The sequence below is a fragment of the Hyla sarda genome, chromosome 1 (assembly GCF_029499605.1).
Source record: "Hyla sarda isolate aHylSar1 chromosome 1, aHylSar1.hap1, whole genome shotgun sequence".
NCBI lineage: Eukaryota > Metazoa > Chordata > Amphibia > Anura > Hylidae > Hyla > Hyla sarda.
The window spans coordinates 401,652,951-401,676,186 of NC_079189.1; the positions used below are offsets into that span (position 1 = coordinate 401,652,951).

Consider the following 23,236-nt stretch of genomic DNA (forward strand, 5'->3'; position numbering starts at 1 on the left):
GTTGGATTGTCAATGCAACCCTCTTCTCCCACTCTTCACACACTGATAGCAACACCGCAGGAGAAATGCTAGCACAGGCTTCCAGTATCTGTAGTTTCAGATCCTGCACATCTCGTATCTTCACAGCATAGACAATTGCCTTCAGATGACCCCAAAGATAAAAGTCTAAGGGGGTCAGATCGGGAGACCTTGGGGGCCATTCAACTGGCCCACGACGACCAATCCACTTTCCAGGAAACTGTTCATCTAGGAATGCTCGACCTGACACCCATAATGTGGTGGTGCACCATCTTACTGGAAAAACTCAGGGAATGTGCCAGCTTCAGTGCATAAAGAGGGAAACACATCATCATGTAGCAATTTCGCATACCCAGTAGCCTTGAGGATTCCATTGATGAAGAATGGCCCCACTATCTTTGTACCCCATATACCACACCATACCATCAATTTTTGTGTTCCAACAGTCTTGGGGGGGATCTATCCAATGTGGGTTAGTGTCAAACCAATAGCGGTGGTTTTGTTTGTTAACTTCACCATTCACATAAAAGTTTGCCTCATCACTGAACAAAATCTTCTGCGTAAACTGAGGGTCCTGTTCCAATTTTTGTTTTGCCCATTCTGCAGCACATTGAAGACATTTTATAAGTGGTCAGAAACTTGTAAGTAGCTCATGAAAGAATAAAGTTACGTTAAAACCAAGCACATCATTGTTTTTCTTGTGAAATTCCCAATAAGTTTGATGTGTCACATGACCCCCTTCCTATTGAAAAAACAAAAGTTAGATTCAAAATGGCCGACTTCAAAATGGCCACCATGGTCACCACCCATCTTGAAAAGTTTCCCCCCTCACATATACTAATGTGCCACAAACAGGAAGTTAATATCACCAACCATTCCCATTTTACTAAGGTGTATCCATATAAGTGGCCCACCCTGTATAGTAAAGAAGAGGCAGTCAGAACTTCCCATGAGTTTGTAAGAGCATCACCGTTAGATAGAACAGCAGGTGATGAAGTATAAACCATATGGATTACATTAAATAACATTACATGACATGACATTCGCTCTGTCTTTTGGCAGATTAATAGCCAGATATAGGCTGGGTTCACACTTAGTTTTGGACATAGGGGGACCAGATCTGGCTGGGGGGGAGTGAAAACCGGGTGCTCCTGTATCCCAGTCAGACCCAGCCCCTATCTCATTCATTTGAATTAGCCGACCGGAGTCAGATAGTTACTCCGGGTGGCTCATTTTTGCACTGTATTCAGTTTTCTGACTGGACCTAAAACCGCGGGGGCCGGGTCTGGCTGGGATACTGGAGCACCCGGTTTTCACTCCCCCCAACCGGATCCGGTCCCTCGTATGTCCAAAACTTAGTGTGAACCCAGCCTTACATAGATTAATAAATAGATCAATTAAAAGCCAAATGTATTAAATGCCGGTAGACATGCATGTCCAGTAGCTAGGTTCCATTGCTTCTCCTCTTCTATAAGGATGCATTCACACGCTATTACTAGCAGCGGATTTCCTGCTGTGGGAATCCTACTGTGAGTTCCGCTACCGGAATCCTACTGTGAGTTACGCTACCATTTATTTAAATGGGTCCACAGACAGTCTGCAATAGTTTCAATAGTCTGCGGATCCACAGCGGGAAACCCGCTGCTAGATACTAGCGTGTGAACGCACCCTTAGGGTGGATGAATGATTTCTGTGGTTGGGCAGGTCAATTAATAGAAATTCCTTTCCAAGAGTCAGATTTTGCATAATCTAGCGTTTATTGAACATTTATTATGTCACTTGTAATAATGTGCTCACTGAATTGCTGTGTGTAACACATGTACTATGTTGCAGAATGCCCAATGTATGTGATCATGTTATGTACATATTGGTTAGTTTTTACTACTTATGCAGACCTTTTTTTTCATCTACCTTGTGTACTATGGAGTAACTTTAAATTTTACTACAAATATTTGGTGCATTTCTCCTCTTCCAACCTGTGAAGAACACCACCCATGGAGCTGACAGTTTCCCACAGTCCTACCATCATAGTACTTCCTGAGAGTAGGCCATTCATAAAATAATTGTTCCAAAAATCTAAAAATAACCATTGTGGTACAATGTGCAATCTCTAGGAGGAAGCATCATGAAAGAAATCTTGTTTGTCTATTTGAGGTACACATCAGTATGTAGGCTTAGAATGTATAGGCTGGAAAAAACATATATATATAGATATACCTGAAAGCTGTTTAAATGGCATGAAACTGGGGATTTGTATTCAAACAATGTGTGAATATAACCCTTTCCTAATTTTATGTGGGTTTAATGTCCACTTGGACAGAACTCTATCGGACTCTGTATCATACCATTCTTTTAAGCCAAGTAGAAAGCTATGCTGTTTTTTCACGTAGTTTTTACTTTAGGACATAGTTCAGACAAGCAAATTGCATGTAAGTAAATATGAATGGCCGGATGAAGCTCGTGTAACGAGTGAAACAGAATCTGTCGCCTACTACTTTTACCCCCCCTGCACCGTTCCCTCTCCCTGATTGCATTTCATGAATAAAGGAACCTTTTCTAAAGAGAAGACTGGTGAGTTGCCGATTCATTCTATTCCTTCATTGCCTTTTGAAGATTTGTAAATTACTTCTATTAAAAAGTCTTAATCCTTCCAGTACATTTTAGGGTCTCTATACTACAGAAGAAATGTTTTTCTTTTTGGATTTCTCTGACGTCACGACCACAGTGCTCTCTACTGACCTCTGCTGTCCATTTTTGGAACTGTCCAGATTAGGAGAAAATCCCCATAACAAACATATGCTGCTCTGGACAGTTCCTAAAATGGACAGCAGAGGTCAGCAGAGAGCACTGTGGCCGTGACATCAGAGAAATCCAAAAAGATAGGCATTTCCTCTGTAGTATACAGCCCATAAAATGTATTGGAAGTATTAAGATTTTTTAATAGAAGTAATTTACAAATCTGTCTAACTTTCTGGCACCAGTTGATTTAAAAAAAAAAAAGTTTTCCACAGGAGTACCCCTTTAAGGATTCTGGTTTCCAGTAAGCTAAGCAGTTGTATTCAATATCATGCATCAGCTGCTAAATCATATAAGATTTATGTAGTATTGCCCTTCTTTAAATTTCTTGCACGACCACATCTCAAATGTGAGATTTAGTTTTGGGCACCACAATGTAAAAAGATAGAAGAATATAAAAAAAACTCTTTGCAAATGGAATCCTTGGTTGAATACAGTCTGCACACAATATGAGCCTGCTACCCCCATTACTATGCCATGCTGGTCCTCATCTTTTGGCAAGGATTATGCCTCTAAGTACCCAACCAATACCATGCAGCAATTGCTTTTGCCCCTTTTGTTATGTGCTAGGAACATGACTGCATATTAGACTGCTTAGGCTACCACTCATTGGGGAAGATTTATTAAAACCTGTCCAGAAGAAAAGTTGCCCAGTTGCCCATAGCAACCAATCAGATAGCTTATTTCCTTTTTCGGAGGCCTTGTCAAAAATGAAAGAAGCAATCTGATTGGTTACTATGGGCAACTCAGCAACTTTTCCTCTGGACAGATTTTGATAAATCTCCCCCATTTAATGTTAATACCAATTTATTATCATCTACAGGTGCTTGAATTTCCCTTTTTATTTTTTTACCCAAGACTTACCTATAAAAGTTACTTGCACACTTTGTGAACGGGCCGATAGCTCTCTCCCATATATTGACATCAAATATTCACAAGTATATTCTCCACTGAGCTGTGTTGTAGGGTTAGATACTGTATAACTACATTTCCTTTTACAGGCTTCTTGTTTGTAAATTTGTTGTTCAGATCTGTAAAACTTGACAGATTTCAGATCACCATTAAGGTTATGAGGAACAGAGCATATGACTGCCACCGTCTCCTCTGTGGTATAGACTGGCTGTAAAGGCCCTAGTGTGATCGATGGAACTTGGGGGGGTTCTGTTGAATAGACAAATAAAGTAAACAAACAAACGTGATAAATACAATATCAATCCATTTTAATAATGTGATTGGTGTTGATAGAACAAGTACAGTTAGTAGTGTAATCTAGAAGGTGTTTGTGCTTTTGTATACTATATTATATAGTAAAGAAGAGGCAGTGAGAACTTCCCATGCGTTTGTAAGAGCATCACCGTTAGATAGAACAGCAGGTGATGAAGTATAATCCATATGGATTACATTAAATAACATTACATGACATGACATTTGCTCTGTCTTTTGGCAGATTAATAGCCAGATTTAGGCTGGGTTCACACTTTGTTTTGGACATACGGGGACCAGATCCAGCTGGGGGGAGTGAAAACCGTATCCCAGCCAGACCCAGACGCCATCTCATTCATTTGAATGAGACGACCGGAGTCAGATAGTTACTCCGGGCGGCTCATTTTTGCACCGTATCCGGTTTTCTGACCGGACCTAAAACCGCGGGGACCGGGTCTGGCTGGGATACTGGAGCACCCGGTTTTCACTCCCCCCAACCAGATCCGGTCCCCCGTATGTCCAAAACATAGTGTGAACCCAGCCTTACACAGATCAATAAATGGATCAATAAAAAGCCAAATGTATTAAATGCCAGTAGACATGCATGTCCAGTAGCTAGGTTCCACTGCTTCTCCTCTTCTATAAGGGTGGATGAATGATTTCTGTGGTTGGGCAGGTCAGTTAATAGAAATCGCCGAAAAGGGGTGTACCCCTGGCATTTTCAAGAAATTTGAGCTCTGGAAAACCCCACAGCTCAGAGCAGTTGTTAAAAAAAAAAAAAAAAAAAAAAAAAAAGCAAAACATAGGGAAAAGTGCAAAACGTAGGCAAATATTTGTAAATACTGTGAAAAAATACCTGTCGGGAATCAAAACCCACAAAGAAAACTATACTATACTTTCAGTAAATCAGGGCCATTGGCCCAGATTTATCAAACTGTGTGAGAGAAAAAATAGAGTGATTTTTCCACAACAACCAATCACAGCTCAGCTTTCACTTTACCAGAACTCATTAGCTGAGCTGTGATTGGTTGCTGTGGAAAATCACTCCACTTTTTCTCTCACACAGTTTGTATAATCTGGGCCAGTGTCTTTAGGATTGGAGGGTACATGATATTGCTTTTAAAGGGTTAATCCCAATATTATAATTTATTCCTTATCCACAAAGTAGGGAACAAGTAATTGACAATGAGAATAGTAGTCCCCTGTCCCTTAAAGGTATACTCCAATGGAAAACATTTTTTTTGTAAATCAACTGGCTCCAGAAAGATAAACCTATTTGTAAATTATTTGTGAATTATTGGAGGTTTCTTTGCCGTGCGAAAAGATTGGGAGAGCTGACGTCTTGTGCTCTATACACAATTTGTAAATTACTTCTATTTAAAAATCTTAATCCTTCCAGTACTTATTGTCACGATTCGGCTGGCTGGAGGTGGATCCTCTGTGCCAGAGAGGGATTGGCGTGGACCGTGTTGGTGGACCGGTTCTAAGTTGCTACTGGTATTCACCAGAGCCCGCCGCAAAGCGGGATGGTCTTGCAGCGGCGGTAGCAACCAGGTCGTATCCACCAGCAACGGCTCAACCTCTCTGACTGCTGAAGATAGGCGCGGTACAAGGGAGTAGACAAGAGCAAGGTCGGACGTAGCAGAAGGTCAGGGCAGGCAGCAAGGATCGTAGTCAGGGGCAACGGCAGGAGGTCTGGAACACAGGCTAGGAACACACAAGGAAACGCTTTCACTGGCACAATGGCAACAAGATCCGGCGAGGGAGTGCAGGGGAAGTGAGGAATAAGTAGGGAGTGCACAGGTGAGAATACTGATTAGGCCTGCTGCGCCAATCAGTGGCGCAGCGGCCCTTTAAATGGCTCCTTAGGGCGCGCGCGCGCCGGGACAACACAGACGGGGAACGGGTCAGGTACGGGAGCCGAGATGCGCATCGCGAGCGGGCGCGTCCCGCATCGCGAATCGCATCCCGGCTGGGAGTAATATCACAGCGCACCCGGTCAGCAGGTCTGACCGGGGTGCTGCGAATGAGAGAACGCTGCGAGCGCTCCGGGGAGGAGCGGGGACCCGGAGCGCTCGGCGTAACAGTACCCCCCCCTTGGGTCTCCCCCTCTTTTTGGAGCCTGAGAACCTGAGGATAAGACTTTTGTCCAGAATGTTGTCCTCAGGTTCCCAGGATCTCTCCTCAGGGCCGCAATTCTCCCAGTCGACCAAGAAGAATCTTTTACCTCTGACCGTCTTGGATGCTAGAATCTCCTTCACAGAAAAGACGTCAGAAGATCCGGAAACTGGAGTGGGAGAAACAACTGTGGGAGAGAAGCGGTTAAGGATGAGTGGTTTAAGGAGAGAGACATGGAAGGCATTGGGAATACGGAGAGAAGGAGGAAGAAGGAGTTTGTAAGAGACAGGGTTGATCTGGCACTTGATTTTGAAAGGACCAAGATAGCGTGGTCCCAGTTTATAACTGGGGACACGAAAGCGGACATATTTAGCGAAGAGCCATACCTTGTCTCCGGGAGCAAAAATGGGGGGAGTTCTTCTTTTTTTATCAGCAAATCTTTTCATCCGGGATGAAGCCTGTAAAAGAGAATTTTGGGTCTCTTTCCATATGGTGGAAAGATCACGAGTCACTTCATCCACAGCGGGCAAACCAGAGGGCAAGGGAGTAGGGAGGGGAGGAAGAGGGTGACGGCCGTACACCACGAAAAATGGGGATTTAGCAGAAGATTCAGAGACTCTGAAGTTGTATGAGAATTCGGCCCATGGTAGAAGATCTGCCCAGTCATCCTGGCGGGAGGAAACAAAATGCCGTAAATAGTCACCCAGGACCTGATTAACACTTTCTACTTGCCCATTGGATTGGGGATGATAAGAAGAAGAGAAGTTTAATTTGATCTTGAGCTGTTTACAGAGGGCCCTCCAGAATTTAGACACGAATTGGACGCCTCTATCTGAGACGATATGCGTGGGCAAACCGTGAAGGCGAAAAATGTGTACAAAAAATTGCTTTGCCAACTGAGGCGCTGAAGGAAGACCAGGAAGAGGAATAAAGTGTGCCATCTTGGAAAATCGATCAACGACCACCCAAACAACTGTGTTGCCATGGGATGAGGGCAAGTCCGTAATAAAGTCCATACCAATCTGTGACCAAGGCTGTTCAGGAACAGGCAGAGGATGAAGGAGACCAGCAGGCTTCTGGCGAGGAGTCTTATCCCGGGCACAGACAGTACAGGCCCGCACGAAATCAATAACATCAGTCTCCAGAGTCGGCCACCAATAAAATCGAGAGATGAGTTGCAAGGATTTTTTGATGCCCACATGGCCTGCGAGGTGGGAGGAGTGTCCCCATTTGAGAATCCCGAGACGCTGGCATGGAGAAACGAAGGTCTTCCCTGGAGGAGTTTGCCTGATGGAAGCTGGAGAAGTGGAGATCAGACAGTCCGGAGGAATGATGTGTTGCGGAGAGACCTCTACTTCAGAGGCATCAGAAGAACGAGAGAGGGCATCGGCCCTAATGTTCTTGTCAGCAGGGCGAAAATGGATTTCAAAGTTAAAACGGGCAAAGAACAACGACCACCTAGCCTGGCGAGGGTTCAGTCGTTGGGCAGACTGGAGATAGGAGAGATTCTTGTGATCAGTGTATATGATAACTGGAAATTTTGATCCCTCCAGCAGGTGCCTCCATTCCTCAAGCGCCAATTTAATGGCCAGTAGTTCTCGATCCCCGATGGAATAGTTTCTCTCCGCCGGGGAGAAGGTCCTAGAAAAAAACCCACAAGTCACAGCATGCCCGGAAGAATTTTTTTTGTAGAAGGACAGCTCCAGCTCCCACTGAGGAGGCATCTACCTCCAATAGGAAGGGTTTAGATGGGTCAGGTCTGGAGAGCACGGGAGCGGAAGAAAAGGCAGACTTGAGATGTTTAAATGCGTCTTCCGCTTGGGGGGACCAGGACTTGGGATTGGCATTTTTCTTGGTTAAAGCCACGATAGGCGCCACAATAGTGGAAAAGTGTGGAATAAACTGTCTGTAATAATTGGCGAACCCCAAAAAACATTGGATAGCACGGAGTCCGGAGGGGCGTGGCCAATCTAAGACGGCAGAGAGTTTATCTGGGTCCATTTGTAGTCCCTGGCCAGAGACCAAGTATCCTAGGAAAGGAAGAGATTGACATTCAGAGACATTTCTCCATTTTGGCATAAAGTTGATTGTCACGAAGTCTCTGAAGAACCATGCGGACATGCTGGCGTTGTTCTTCTAAGTTGGCAGAAAAAATCAGAATATCGTCCAGATAAACCACAACACAGGAATATAGGAGATCACGAAAAATTTCATTAACAAAGTCTTGGAAGACGGCAGGGGCGTTGCATAGGCCAAAGGGCATGACCAGATACTCAAAGAGTCCATCTCTGGTGTTAAATGCGGTCTTCCATTCGTCCCCCTCCCTGATGCGGATGAGATTATAAGCACCTCTTAAGTCCAGTTTGGTAAAGATGTGGGCACCTTGTAAGCGATCAAAGAGTTCCGAGATAAGAGGTAAGGGGTAGCGTTTTTTTACCGTGATTTTATTAAGTCCGCGGTAATCAATACAAGGACGTAGGGAGCCATCTTTTTTGGACACAAAAAAAATCCAGCTCCGGCAGGAGAGGAGGACTTGCGGATAAACCCCTTTTTTAAATTCTCCTGGATGTACTCCGACATGGCAAGAGTCTCTGGAGCAGACAGAGGATAGATTCTGCCCCGGGGTGGGGTAGTACCCGGGAGGAGGTCAATAGGACAGTCATAAGGCCTGTGAGGAGGCAAAGTCTCAGCTTGCTTTTTGCAAAAAACGTCAGAATAGTCCATATAAGCCTTAGGAAGACCGGATACAGGGGGAACCACAGGGTCACGGCAAGGAGTACTGGGAACCGATTTAAGACAGTCCTTGTGACAAGAAGTACCCCAGTTCTTGATTTCTCCTTTGGACCAATCAAGGGTTGGGGAATGGCGTTGAAGCCACGGTAATCCAAGAAGAATTTCAGAAGTGCAGTTGGAGAGGACCAAAAATTCAATTTTTTCGTGATGAGGTCCGATGCACATTAGGAGAGGTTCTGTGCGGTAACGCACGGTACAGTCCAATCTTTCATTGTTAACAGAATTGATGTAGAGGGGTCTGGCGAGACTGGTCACCGGGATGTTGAACCTGTTGATGAGAGAGGCCAAAATAAAATTTCCTGCAGATCCGGAATCCAAGAAGGCCGTAGCAGAGAAGAAGAAGGTAGAGGAAGATATCCACACAGGCACAGTAAGGCGTGGAGAAGCAGAGTAGACATCAAGAACTGTCTCATCTTTGTGCGGAGTCAGCATACGTCTTTCCAGGCGGGGAGGACGGACAGGACAATCTTTCAAGAAGTGTTCGGTACCGGCACAGTACAGGCATAGGTTCTCCATGCGGCGTCGTGTCCTCTCTTGAGGTGTCAAGCGAGACCGGTCAACTTGCATAGCCTCCACGGCGGGAGGCACAGGAACGGATTGCAGAGGACCAGAGGAGAGAGGAGCCGGGGAGAGAAACCGCCTCGTGCGAACAAAGTCCATATCCTGGCGGAGCTCCTGACGCCTTTCGGAAAAACGCATGTCAATGCGGGTGGCAAGATGAATAAGTTCATGCAGGTTAGCAGGAATTTCTCGTGCGGCCAGCACATCTTTAATGTTGCTGGATAGGCCTTTTTTAAAGGTCGCGCAGAGGGCCTCATTATTCCAGGATAATTCGGAGGCAAGAGTACGGAATTGGATGGCGTACTCGCCAACAGAAGAATTACCCTGGACCAGGTTCAGCAGGGCAGTCTCAGCAGAAGAGGCTCGGGCAGGTTCCTCAAAGACACTTCGGATCTCCGTGAAGAAGGAGTGTACAGAGGCAGTGACAGGGTCATTGCGGTCCCAGAGCGGTGTGGCCCATGACAGAGCTTTCCCAGACAGAAGGCTGACTACGAAAGCCACCTTAGACCTTTCAGTTGGAAACTGACATCATCTCCAAGTGCAGGGAACATTGCGAAAGAAAGCCACGGCAAAATTTAGAGTCCCCATCAAATTTATCCGGCAAGGATAATCGTAAGCCGGAAGCGGCCACTCGCTGCGGAGGAGGTGCAGGAGCTGGCGGAGGAGATTGTTGCTGGAGCTGTGGTAATAGCTGCTGTAGCATCACGGTCAGTTGAGACAGCTGGTGACCTTGTTGCGCTATCTGTTGCGACTGCTGGGCGACCACCGTGGTGAGGTCGGCGACAACTGGCAGTGGGACTTCAGCGGGATCCATGGCCGGATCTACTGTCATGATTCGGCTGGCTGGAGGTGGATCCTCTGTGCCAGAGAGGGATTGGCGTGGACCGTGTTGGTGGACCGGTTCTAAGTTGCTACTGGTATTCACCAGAGCCCGCCGCAAAGCGGGATGGTCTTGCAGTGGCGGTAGCAACCAGGTCGTATCCACCAGCAACGGCTCAACCTCTCTGACTGCTGAAGATAGGCGCGGTACAAGGGAGTAGACAAGAGCAAGGTCGGACGTAGCAGAAGGTCAGGGCAGGCAGCAAGGATCGTAGTCAGGGGCAACGGCAGGAGGTCTGGAACACAGGCTAGGAACACACAAGGAAACGCTTTCACTGGCACAATGGCAACAAGATCCGGCGAGGGAGTGCAGGGGAAGTGAGGTATAAGTAGGGAGTGCACAGGTGAGAATACTGATTAGGCCTGCTGCGCCAATCAGTGGCGCAGCGGCCCTTTAAATGGCAGAGACCCGGCGCGCGCACGCCCTAAGGAGCGGGGCCGCGCGCCGGGACAACACAGACGGGGAACGGGTCAGGTACGGGAGCCGAGATGCGCATCGCGAGCGGGCGCGTCCCGCATCGCGAATCGCATCCCGGCTGGGAGTAATATCACAGCGCACCCGGTCAGCAGGTCTGACCGGGGCGCTGCGAATGAGAGAACACTGCGAGCGCTCCGGGGAGGAGCGGGGACCCGGAGCGCTCGGCGTAACACTTATCAGCTTCTGTATGCTCCACGGGAAGTTCTTTTCTTTTTGAATTTATTTTCTGTCTGACCACAGTGCTCTCTGCTGACACCTTTGTCCAAGTCAGGAACTGTCCAGAGCAGGAGAGGTTTGCTATGGGGATTTGCTCCTGCTCTGGCAAACCTATCCTGCTCTGGACAGTTCCTTATATGGACAGAGGTGTAAGCAGAGAGCACTGTGGTCAGACAGAAAAGAAATTCAAAAAGAAAAAAACTGGAAGGATGGAAATTTTTAAACAGAAGTGATTTACAAATCTGTTTAACTTTCAGGCAACAGTTGATTTAAAAAAAAATTGTTTTCCTCCAGAGTACCCCTTTAAGTGAATGGGGCAGCAACACACAAGTTCAGCCACTGCTCCATTCAGTCTCTATGAAACTTCCAAACATACCCGAGTTTGGTGCTTGGCAATGTTTGGAATCCCATATAGAATGAATATGAGCGGTCAAGCATTTGCACTGTCCATCCATTTACTTGGGTGCATGGGGCATCCTATTTCATGATTGACAGGAGTCCAAGAGGTAGGACCCCATTCATAAGTTATCTCCTGTGAATAATGACTAACTTTTATTTGGGATAACCCCTTAAAGGGGTACTCCGCCACAAACATCTTATCCCCTATCTAAAGATGTTAGATCGTGGGGGTCCTGCGGCACCCAGTCATTTGGCGCACGGAGCGGCTCACCGTCATTTGGCGCACGGAGCGAACTCCGCTCTGTGCCTGATGACTGGCAATGCATCCGCCACGCCCCCTCCGTTCACTTTTATGGGAGGAGGCGTGACGGCTACGTCATAGCCGTCACGCCTCTTCTTATTGACATGAATTGAGGGGGCGTGGCGTGACATTGTTTGCAGCTTCCGCGTTCCTGACGCTGCCGGCATGGGGATCGTGGGGGTCCCCAGTGGCAGAATAGGGGATAAGATGTTTGAGGTGAAGTACCCCATTAACTACACTTCTTCATATTTATTGTATATCTTCTATAGGTGATGCAGTACCTGTTATACTGATTGTAACTTCATTGCTGGAATCTGAAGCAATTTTTCTACCATTTATTTTGACAGAGTACTGGCAGGTATATTTAGCAGTTGTACTGGCATTCAGTGTAGCCATAACAAATGTTTCTGTTTCTTGTAAGTTGTTCATAGGAAACAGTTCACCATTTCTGTAAAAGTTAACCTCTTCAACTGTGAAACCTGGAGGAAAGGAGCATGTAAGGGTGATAGCCTCTTCCTTGGTAAACACCGAATGTTCTGGCTTCAGAGACAAAGATGGAGCCAGTGGTACATCTGTAATAAAATTAAATGTATTATTATTATTATTTTTTACGTTTTATTTTATATATAACAACTAATAAATTACATTTAAAACACAAATAGGTAATGTACTACTAAAATAAATGAACTTACCTGTTACATTGACTGTTGTATGCTCACTGGATGATGAGTAAATTTTTCGTCCATTCTTTTCTACCCAATATTTACAATAATATTTGCCTGAAGCATCTTTGTCTGATGCAGAAATCTCATACGTTTGGTTAAGTGACTCCGCTTCATGAATTTTCTTTTCTTCTCTGTATATCTGGATTCCTCTAGCTGCTGTACGTTTAGGAGTTACACATGCCAAATGCATGGATTCCTTAGTAGTGTATACAGAGTAGGAAGGTTCCAGCATAATAGAGGGAGGCAATGGTGTGTCTGTAGCAGATATATTGGATAGAAGATACACATTCATATTAAGATTTATGTCTCCTTTTACTAAATCTAGCTTATTGTATCTCATCTCATACATTCCACCTCTGTTCTGTGTCTTATTCTCTGGTATCATGTTGACTTCACTGTAGTGCATGTGTGTGTTCTTCCTCACCTATTTTTGAGGCCAAGGAAGAACAGATCCAGGGGCGAACTGACCAGCTGATCTGATTGGACGTTGTCAGAGGGCCCGGCGGGGTACAGGGCCCACTGCTTCTGCTGCTCCTGAGGTACCAGGAAACATGTCCCAGATCCCCAGCAGACAGTGCTGCCTTCTCCTGTATGTGTGGTACACGCACACACAGGAGAAGGCATCCCCTCCGTGTGGGTCGCGTCTGCACCTACACAGAGGAGACGTGACCTCCGCCCCCCGCTGCTCAGTGCAATCGCCGATGACGTCACTCATCGATGCCTGCACTGTGGAGCAAGGAAGACGCGAGCCCTGCTGCTGAGGAAATCGTTGCGTGGGACATCAGGTGAGGATAATTTTTATTTATTTTTTTCAACCTGGGATTGCGGAGGAGGGGGGGAAAAACTCTGCTGCTTACACCTACTGTGGGGGGGGACGGACGGACCCAGCTGCTTACACCTACTGTGAGGGGACCCCGCTGCCTACATCTACTGTGGGGGGGGGACACAGCTGCCTACACCTACTGTGGGGGGATCCTGCTGCCTACACCTACGGTGAGGGGACCCCGCTGCCTACACCTACTGTGGGGGGCCCGACTGCCTGCACCTACTGTGGGGGGACCCGACTGCCTACACCTACTGTGGGGGGACCCCGCTGCCTACACCTACTGTGGGGGGACCCCTCTGCCTACACCTACTGTGGGGGGACCCGGCTGCCAACACCTACTGTGGGGGGACCCAGCTGCCTAAACCTACTGTGGGGAGACCCCGCTGCCTACACCTACTGTGGGGGGACCCTGCTGCCTACACCTACTGTGGGGGGGGAGGGGACCCTGCTGTCTACACCTAATGAGTGGGGACCCTGCTGCCTACACCTACTGTGGAGGGAACTCTGCGGCCAACACCTACTGTGGGGGGAACCTGCTGCCAACACCTACTGTGAGGCAGAGGGGTCCCCCCACAGTAGGTGTAGGCAGCGGGGTCCCCACCTATGTGCATACATCTACTGTGGGGTGTGGGGAGACCTGGCTACCTACACCTACTGTGGGGGGACCCGGCTGCCAACACCTACTGTGGGGGGACCCGGCTGCCTAAACCTACTGTGACGAGACCCCGCTGCCTACACCTACTGTGGGGGGACCCGGCTACCTACACCTACTGTGGGGGGACCCATCTGCCTAAACCTACTGTGGGGGGACCCCGCTGCCTACACCTACTGTGGGGGGACCCCGCTGCCTACACCTACTGTGGGGGGACCCTGCTGTCTACACCTAATGAGGGGGACCCTGCTGCCTACACCTACTGTGGAGGGAACTCTGCAGCCAACACCTACTGTGGGGGCCCCTGCTGCCTATATCTACTGTGAGGCAGAGGGGTCCCCCCACAGTAGGTGTAGGCAGCGGGGTCCCCACCTCTGTGGAGGGACCCCACTACCTACACCTATTGTGGGGGGATCCGGCTGCCTACACCTACTGTTGGGGGACCCGGCTGCCTACACCTACTGTTGGGGGACCTGGCTGCATACATCTACTGTGGGGGGGGGGGGGCCTGCTGCCTACACCTACTGTGAGGGAACTCTGTGGCCTACAACTACTGTGGGGGAAATCTGCTACCTACACCTATTGTGGGGGTACCCTGCTGCCTACACCTACTGTGGGAGGACCCCACTGCCTACACCTACTGTGGGGGGGTACCCGCTGCCTACACCCACTGAGGGGGGATCCTGCTTCCTACATCTAATGTGGGGGAACTGTGCTGCCTATATCTACTGTGGGGGAACTCCGCAGCCTACACCTACTGTGGGGGAACTATGCGGCCTACACCTACTGTGGGGGAACTCTGCTGCCTACACCTACTGTGGTGGAACTCTGCTGCCTACACCTAATGTGAGGGAACTTTGCTGTTTACACCTAATGTGAGGGACTATCTACTATGTTCCTGCCTAGCTAATATGGGGACAAACTACTAAACTAATAGGAGGGCTACATACTACCTAGATAGGGGTTTTTCACACAGGGGCAGCTATCTGGGGGATTTACCTACAGGGGGCATAACTTCCTACATGGGGGACATTAACTATCTAGGGGCATGATATAGTTGGGGCCACTACCTCCTGTGGACATTACCTACCTGTAACTTCCGTAAACAACACCTAGACTCTGGATCTGCGACTGGGTGGAAGGGGGTGCTGGCTACATACTTGACTAACTCCCTGGCTACCTATCTTTATACTTGGATGCCTTACAACTTACGTGCATACCTGGCTGCCTAACTACCTACCTATATATCTTGCTACATATCTTGCAGTACACCAAGGAGGGCATTATTACAGTTTTGGGGCCTATAAATGGGAAGATTGTGTAGAGGAGGTGAGGGCACTGGAAAAATGCAGAGTCTAACATGTTTGTCCTGCAGATGAGATCGACATGGCGGTCTGATCCAGATGGAGAAGAAAAGGAAAGAGGACGCCGCTGAAAATACATAATTGTGAGTCCCTTTATGTAACAGTAATCACTTATATGGTATACATATCAGGGGAGATCAAAACCTGTCCAGAGGAAAAGTTGCCCAGTTGCCCATAGCAACCAATCAGCTCGCTTCTTTCATTTCTAACAAGGCCTCTGCAAAATGAAAAAAGAGATCTGATTAGTTGCTATGGGCAACTTCTCCTAAGGACAGGTTTTGATAAATCTCCCCCAACCTGTATACAGCTGATATCTACCGCCATATGGTCCTGTATAGTATACTGGTCTGTGTATAGTGATCTTATTTATTACAGTATGGTGGTATTATCCAGTTATTGTGTGGTGGTATATATTTCCTTCTTGTAAACTGGTATTGGTCATTGAAAATTATTTTGCCTACCTTAAAGTGTTTCTTATATATAAAATTTAGTTTATTTTGTGTGTAGGGATGGTGGAGGGATTTGGGTGGAATGGGGGCAGAAGTGTGACCAGCGGAGGAGCATCGCAGGGGGCCCTTGCTTTTTTGGTCCGGGGGCCCTGAGTGTTGTCAGTCAGCCCCTGAACATATCCAGCAATTGGTAGATATGTGGTAGAATGCTTCTATATTGTGTTTTTGTTGAATGCATAAAGCACAAAGCACGGCAGGCACAGGACAAATGGCTTCAAGGGTTTCGGAGGGAGGTCTATATTTAAGGGGGCACCCTCAAAATTCATCAGACCTTTTCTCTGGTGCTTGCCATGTTTTGTGCTGTATGCTTTTGGGCTGTATGCTTTTTTTTATTTTTATAAAGCATTCCACCACAGATGTGACTATAGTGCTTGGATGGGAAAAAATTTATGTATTATTTCGTGCCTGAGTGTGATGGCTATTTTTTTGTTTCCTAAAAAAACATAAAAACAAGAAAAGCCATTTTAAAATGTACTCTCTCTCCGACTGCAATTTGCCCCTATTTACCAGGCTAATATCACAATATATATATATATATATATATATATATATATATATATATATATATATATATATTTTTTTTTTTTGTATTGGGGCCCATGAACCTTTAGCTTCACCCCTGGATAGTTGGATAATGTATCTTGTTATGTTGATAAATTTGTGTTATGTTCTCTTGGTTATCAATACCGAGGCTATAACTTTGCACAGTCCTTTTTGACTCACCCTGTAAAGCACAATAAGCAATCCCAACCTACCTGCAAATGGGATAGTGAATGGATTGCTCATATTGGATTGTACATAAGTTCCATTTTCTAGTGCTTTGGATGCACAGTAGTATGGACCAATATCTTGCTGGGTTGTTATTTTAACCATATGACTAGTACAGTTTTTGTCTTGTTCTATGGAATAAATTATCGAATCTCCTTTAAAGAATTCCAATATTTGGTGAATCAAAGAAGAGCAGCACAGAAGGGTTATATCATCACCTGCTACATAAATTGACAGTTTTTCATCTGTCTCAAGATACGGTACACCTACAAAAAAATATATATATATTTTATTAATTATTACTATTATACCACTTACAGTCTATTTGATGATCTGGAAGCTAGCAGCATACATAAATGGAATCTGCAGCAGCTGCTGCTCTGGTCAGTTAATCATGCTGTATGTTGCGCAAACTTGGCCATGTTGGGGCAAAGCTTAGCCCCGCAAAAAAAGGTGCTCAATTCAGCAAGAAGAAAGCTAATTAGCACTGCTGAGTCACACTAGTTAACTCCTTAGATGGATGTATACATTATACAGCCATCTATATGGCCGTGTGATGTATACAGTGAAGAGAGTAATACTTTCCATCTTGTCACTGGTCACAGCCTATTCTTGTGTAGCTCCACCGCCTAGTTACCTCATCTCTAGAGGCGGGGCTACACAATTAAAGGCCCAGACCAAGACAAGATGGTAAGTATCACTCTCTTCACTGTATACATTCTAGAGCAATTTAGATGGCTATATAATGTATACCCCCCCCCCCCAGGAGTTGACTATGGATCTTACAGTAAACCAGCGGGCTCGGTGGTTTACTGTAACAAAAAGAGCTAAATTACTCTGCTGAACACTTTACAAAAGTTCAGCAAGCCTGGCTTGCTCAACTCTACAGCTGAAACCCTGTTGTTATAGCTGCGATTGAAGATAACCCTTAACCTGGCTATCTATCTTCTTAGACAAGTTTGAATTACAGACATTTTAAACAGTGTGTACACTGACAGGCACTTTTACATGGTCGACACTTCCGTTGGGGGTGGTGCACGTGGTGGATCAGGTCCAGAAACAGTGTAAAGTCCCAGCTCTCACCAAGTATAATCAGGAATAAGGAGCATTATTGCATATCCTTCAAATCAATCAGGATAGGTTTCGACAGCAGACTTTCTCTGCTTCCTTTGAAACGGGGGTTTGCACAAAAATGTTGCGGCTTTTTACAGTTTGTGCGTGGAGCGCACTTTGATAACAACCCCCCCCCCCTGTTATGCCATGTGGTGTATATTAAACATGGCTGAATTTTCACTACTTATAACTGTAATACTACTTGATATACATTTTATAAAACTATTAATAACCCCCCTTATTATTTCCACTTTTTTGTAAATACCATCATTTTCATAGATGCCTACAACACTCATAGTATATACATGGTTTTTATTTTTTTCAATTGCTAAAATGCATTTACATAGCCACACATACTGTGTATGGAAACATTGTGGAACACAAATGAGATCATCTAGTGACCACCAGACTTCCTGTAAGTCACAGCAGTGAAGCAACCTGCTTTCATCAGACCTACTAAATGAAAAGCACCCTTTAGTATTTGTCAACTATGAAATGTGTTCCTACTATTCTAAGGCTATTTTGGTTGTAGATCAGTTCAATTCAGTAATTCAGATCTACATCCAGGCTATAGGTCACTAGTTTTTCAGTAACATGGACAAAGAAATGCTGATTCCATGTGTTTTTCCCACAGTTTACAATGCTGATGCTGTGTAAGAATCCACATGAAACATACCCTACACCTAAAGCTGCACTACTGAGAGATTTTAATGACAACATCATATCACCACCAACCTCACATTTCTGTGCAGAATCAAATATTAAATTGCTTGGGGATTCCGATTTTCAGTATGGGTCCCAGAGGTGGCAGCTGCATTTATTAGGCTCTTATGGCATAACCTGTGTAGATGCCATGAATGTCAGAGATAGGAATATGCCTTTAAAGGGGTACTCCTGTGGAAAACAATTTATTTTTAAATCAACTGGTGAAAGAAAGAACAGATTTCTACATTACTTCTATTTAAAAATCTTTATCTTTCCAGTACTTATCAACTGCTCTATATTACAGAGGAAGTTCTTTTATTTTTGAATTTCTTTCTAGTCTGACCGGAGTACTCTCTGCTGACACCTCTTTCCGTGTCAGGAACTGTCCAGAGCAAACCTCTCCTGCTATGGACAGTTCCTGACGTGGACAGAGGTGTCCGCAGAGAGCACTGTGGACAGACTGGAAAGAAGTATACAACTTGCTCTGTAGTATACAGCAGCTGATATGTACTGGAAGGATTAAGATATTTAAATAGAAATAATTACAAATCTCTTTAACTTTCTGGCACTAGTTGATTTAAAAAAAAAAAAAATGTTTTCCACCGGAGTACTCCTTTAACACCTTAAATGAAATGTATCACGTAGATTTTTTTTTTTTACTGATTAGAGACAGATACTGAAACCTGTTCTTTTTTTTTTTTTTTTTAATCTCTGTCTAATTTTCTCCTTGTAAGTAGGCAGAGTAGTCGAGAGGGGATCCTATTCCCTTTTATGGAAGAGTTTTTTAGGCATGCTCTGCAGAGTAGGAGGAGGCTGAGCTCTGACCATCATCTATTGTAATCCTGTTTTAGCAATGTACTAGTGACATATTTCATGGTAATCCCATTTGTCATGATAAGGACACTGTCAAAAAGTGATTTCTACAAAACAGGAAGTGTCAACTTATTATTGGGCTAGGTGGCCTGAATGAAAACTGTAAGATTTCAAGATTATTTTATAATATAGATAGTAAATTGAACATTTGATTTTTTTTTTTATATAAACAGTAGGCTGTTTTCTAAAGATAAATTCCTTTATGCATTCAGACCTATTTCAGAAAAGCCATTTTTATTTTATTTTTATTTTACATTTTTCATTGTCGCATTCCAAGAACCATACCTTTTTATTTTTCTACCAAAGTAGCTGTAGCTTTTTTTGTGTCACTACATTCTAAAGCCCACGAAACTTTAATTGTTCCATTGATACAGCCATATGTGGGTTAACACATCCTAATATTTTTCAAAAACATGGCTGACAGATCAACAAACATGATATCATTCTAAACATATAAACATACAGATACTGTATATGCTAACTTCTAGTTTTTGTTTGACCAGAATACACTTTTAAATACTGTGCAAAAAAATTAAATAAAACATGTTGTATGGATATTTTTTTTTTTGCCATCGGTGGGAGACTGTATGCTCTAAATGCAATGTGAATTTGGTGTTAGATACAAATTAAAGTTTAGCTTTAGTGAAGAGTTAAGTGAGATTTACAACTCTTGTACCTGATGTTAAGGCAGTTTGGACAAGGAGGAACAGCCCTAAAAAAAAAATAAAGAATCTTGTATTAGATAAATGCAGGACATATAGTACCATGTATAGCCATTTTTTAATGGAAGGATCACTTAATACACACATTTCACATTCCAGAACGGGTCGATGCACCACTGAGACCGCTAGGTCTTGACGGATCCTATTTACTTGAATTGGTGTCAGTCAGGGATCTAGTATTTTACTGGACTTGAGAGGAGAAAAAAAATAGGATCACCTTAAGGTGTTTCTACACCTTGATTGTAGTCACCTGTGATAAATTCAGTTGATTGGACATTAAAGTCACATGCCTGTCTACATAAGATCTCACAGCTGACTATGTGTGTCAAAGTAAAAACCAAGCCATGAAGGGGGACAAGAATGAATGTATAGCTTAAAAGGGTTCACAGGATTTTTGTGTAGCCACAGATCTGGAAAGGGTGCAAAAAATTCAGCTACACCGAAAGTTTCCAAGAGCACAGTGACCTCTTAAATTTTTTCATGAAAGAAGTTTGGAACAACCCGGACTCTTGCTTAAGCTGGCCACCTTACCAATTGGAGTAATTGGAGTAGAAGGTCCTTGGTCAGACAGGTGACCATGAGTCTACCTAATACCATGTCTACAGTGAAGAATGATGGTGGCAGCATCATATTGTGGGGGTGTTTTTCAGCAGCTTGGACAATGGGACTGGTCAGGGTTGAGTTGAATTTGGCAAAGTAAAAAAGATATTCATAATGACAATCTGACTCGGAGTGCTCTGGACTAAAGATGAGTGAATTTTTTTCAAATTCGATTTTGCCGATTTGCTGAATTTTCCAAAAAAATTGGTTTGATTTGAATTTATTTGCGGTGAATCCCTATTAAAAACAGCAATTTCTTGCCTACAGAGAGCCTCAATAGGGGTGTAGAAGACTTTGCCTTGCTGTAACATGCATGGGGTGTGTGCTGGGTTAGTGAAATAATACTGTTATTCAGTATGACATGGAGATCAGAGGCGTCGCTATTAGAATCACTGTCGCAGAGTGGCACAATGACAGAGCCTGGAGGTGGCATCAGTATGAGGAGACCATATAGTGGCTGAATGACACAGCGTGCAGGTGGCGGCAGCATGAGGAGAACATATAGTGGCTGAATGACACAGCCTGGAGGTGGCGGAAGCATGAAGAGACCATATAGTGGCTGAATGACACACTGAGGAGGTGGTGGCAGCATGAGGAGACTATATTGTGGCTGAGTGACGCAGCCTGGAGGTGGTGGCAGCATAAGGAGAATATATAGTGACTGAATGACACAGCCTGGAGTTGGCGGCAGCATGAGGAGACCACATAGTGGCTGAATGACACAGCCTGGAGTTGGCGGCAGCATACAGTGGTTGAATGACACAGCCTGGAGGTGGCGGCAGCATGAGGAGAACATATAGTGGCTGAATGACACAGCCTGGAGTTGGCGGCAGCATGGGGAGACCACATAGTGGCTGACTGACAGAGCCTGGAGTTGGCGGCAGCATATAGTGGCTAAATGACACACCCTTGAGTTTGCTGCAGCGTGAGGAGACCATATAGTTGCTGAAAGACACAGCGTGAAGGTAGCGGCAGAATGAGGAGAACATATAGTCGATGAATGACACAGCCTGGAGTTGGCGGCAGCATGAGGAGACCACATAGTGGCTGAATGACACAGCCTGGAGTTGGCGGCAGCATACAGTGGTTGAATGACACAGCCTTGAGTTTGCTGCAGCATGAGGAGACCATGTAGTGGCTGAATGACACAGCGTGATGGTGGTGGCAGCATGAGGAGAACATTTAGTGGCTGAATGACACAGCCTGGAGGTGGAAGAAGCATGAAGAGACAATATAGAGGCTGAATGACACAGCCTGGAGTGGAAGAAGCATGAAGAGACCATATAGTGGCTGAATGACACAGCCTGGAGGTGGTGGCAGCATAAGGAGAACATATAGTGGCTGAATGACACAGCCTGGAGGTGGCGGCAGCATGAGGAGAACATATAGTGGCTGAATGACACAGCCTGGAGGTGGTGGCAGCAGGAGGAGACCACATAGTGGCTGAATGACACAGCCTGGAGGTGGCGGCAGCATGAGGAGAACATATAGTGGCTGAATGACACAGCCTGGAGTTGGCGGCAGCATGGGGAGACCACATAGTGGCTGAATGACAGAGCCTGGAGTTGGCGGCAGCATGGGGAGACCACATAGTGGCTGAATGACAGAGCCTGGAGTTGGCGGCAGCATATAGTGGCTAAATGACACACCCTGGAGTTTGCTGCAGCATGAGGAGACCATATAGTGGGTGAAAGACACAGGGTGAAGGTGGCGGCAGAATTAGGAGAACATATAGTTGATGAATGACACAGCCTGGAGTTGGCGGCAGCATGAGGAGACCACATAGTGGCTGAATGACACAGCCTGGAGTTGGCGGCAGCATGGGGAGACCACATAGTGGCTGAATGACACAGCCTGGAGTTGGCGGCAGCATATAGTGGCTGAATGACACAGCCTGGAGTTTGCGGCAGCATGAGGAGAACTTATAGTGGCTGAATGACACAGCTTGGAGGTGGCGGAAGCATGAGGAGGCCATATATAGTGGCTGAATGACACAGCCTGGAGGTGGCGGCAGCATGAGGAGCACATATAGTGGCTGAATGGCACAGCCTGGAGTTGACAACAGTATGAGGAGACCACATAGTGTCTGAATGACACAGCCTGGAGCTGGCGGTAGCATGAGGAGACCACATAGTGTCTGAATGACACAGCCTGGAGTTTGCGGCAGCATGAGGAGATCATATAGTTGCTGAATGACACAGCCGAGAGGTGGTGGAAGCATGAGGAGATTATATAGTGGCGGAATGACACACTGGGCAGCTGGAAGCAGGATGAGGAGAACATATAGTGCATGACACAGACTGGAGTTTGCAGCAGCATGAAGAGACGACATAATGGCTGAATGACATAGCCTGGAGTTGGCGGCAGCATATAGTGGCTGAATGACACAGTCTGGAGTTGGCGGCAGCATGAGGAGAACATATATTGGCTGAATGACACAGCCTGGAGGTGACAGTAGCATGAGGAGAACAAATGGTGGCAGTATGAGACAGCTTGGAGTTGGCATCAGCATGAGGAGAACATATGCTGGCAGAATGAGACAGCCTAGAGCTGGCATCTGCATGAAGAGTACATATGGTGGCAGAATAAGACAGCCTGGAGGTGGTATCAGCACGAG

The 23,236-nt window shown here is 45.7% G+C and overlaps 1 protein-coding gene across 8 annotated transcripts in view; it reads right to left on the bottom strand.

The window, feature by feature from the left end:
- LOC130277318 (basement membrane-specific heparan sulfate proteoglycan core protein-like) overlaps window positions 1-23,236 on the bottom strand; it is a 105,053-nt gene that overhangs the window by 53,790 nt on the left and 28,027 nt on the right. For 2 of the 8 annotated variants that reach the window (XM_056527903.1, XM_056527919.1), the window contains exons 2-6: window positions 19,974-20,009; window positions 16,594-16,872; window positions 12,455-12,742; window positions 12,044-12,334; window positions 3,679-3,975 (exon numbers count right to left, since the gene is read on the bottom strand). In XM_056527903.1, coding sequence (XP_056383878.1) covers window positions 3,679-3,975; window positions 12,044-12,334; window positions 12,455-12,742; window positions 16,594-16,872; window positions 19,974-20,009 — 1,191 coding nt within the window. Of the gene's footprint in view, window positions 1-3,678; window positions 3,976-12,043; window positions 12,335-12,454; window positions 12,743-15,055; window positions 15,386-15,473; window positions 15,547-15,790; window positions 15,843-16,593; window positions 16,873-19,973; window positions 20,010-23,236 lie in introns of those variants that run through there. The other 6 variants (XM_056527923.1, XM_056527961.1, XM_056527931.1 and 3 more) reach the window with 6 other exon arrangements.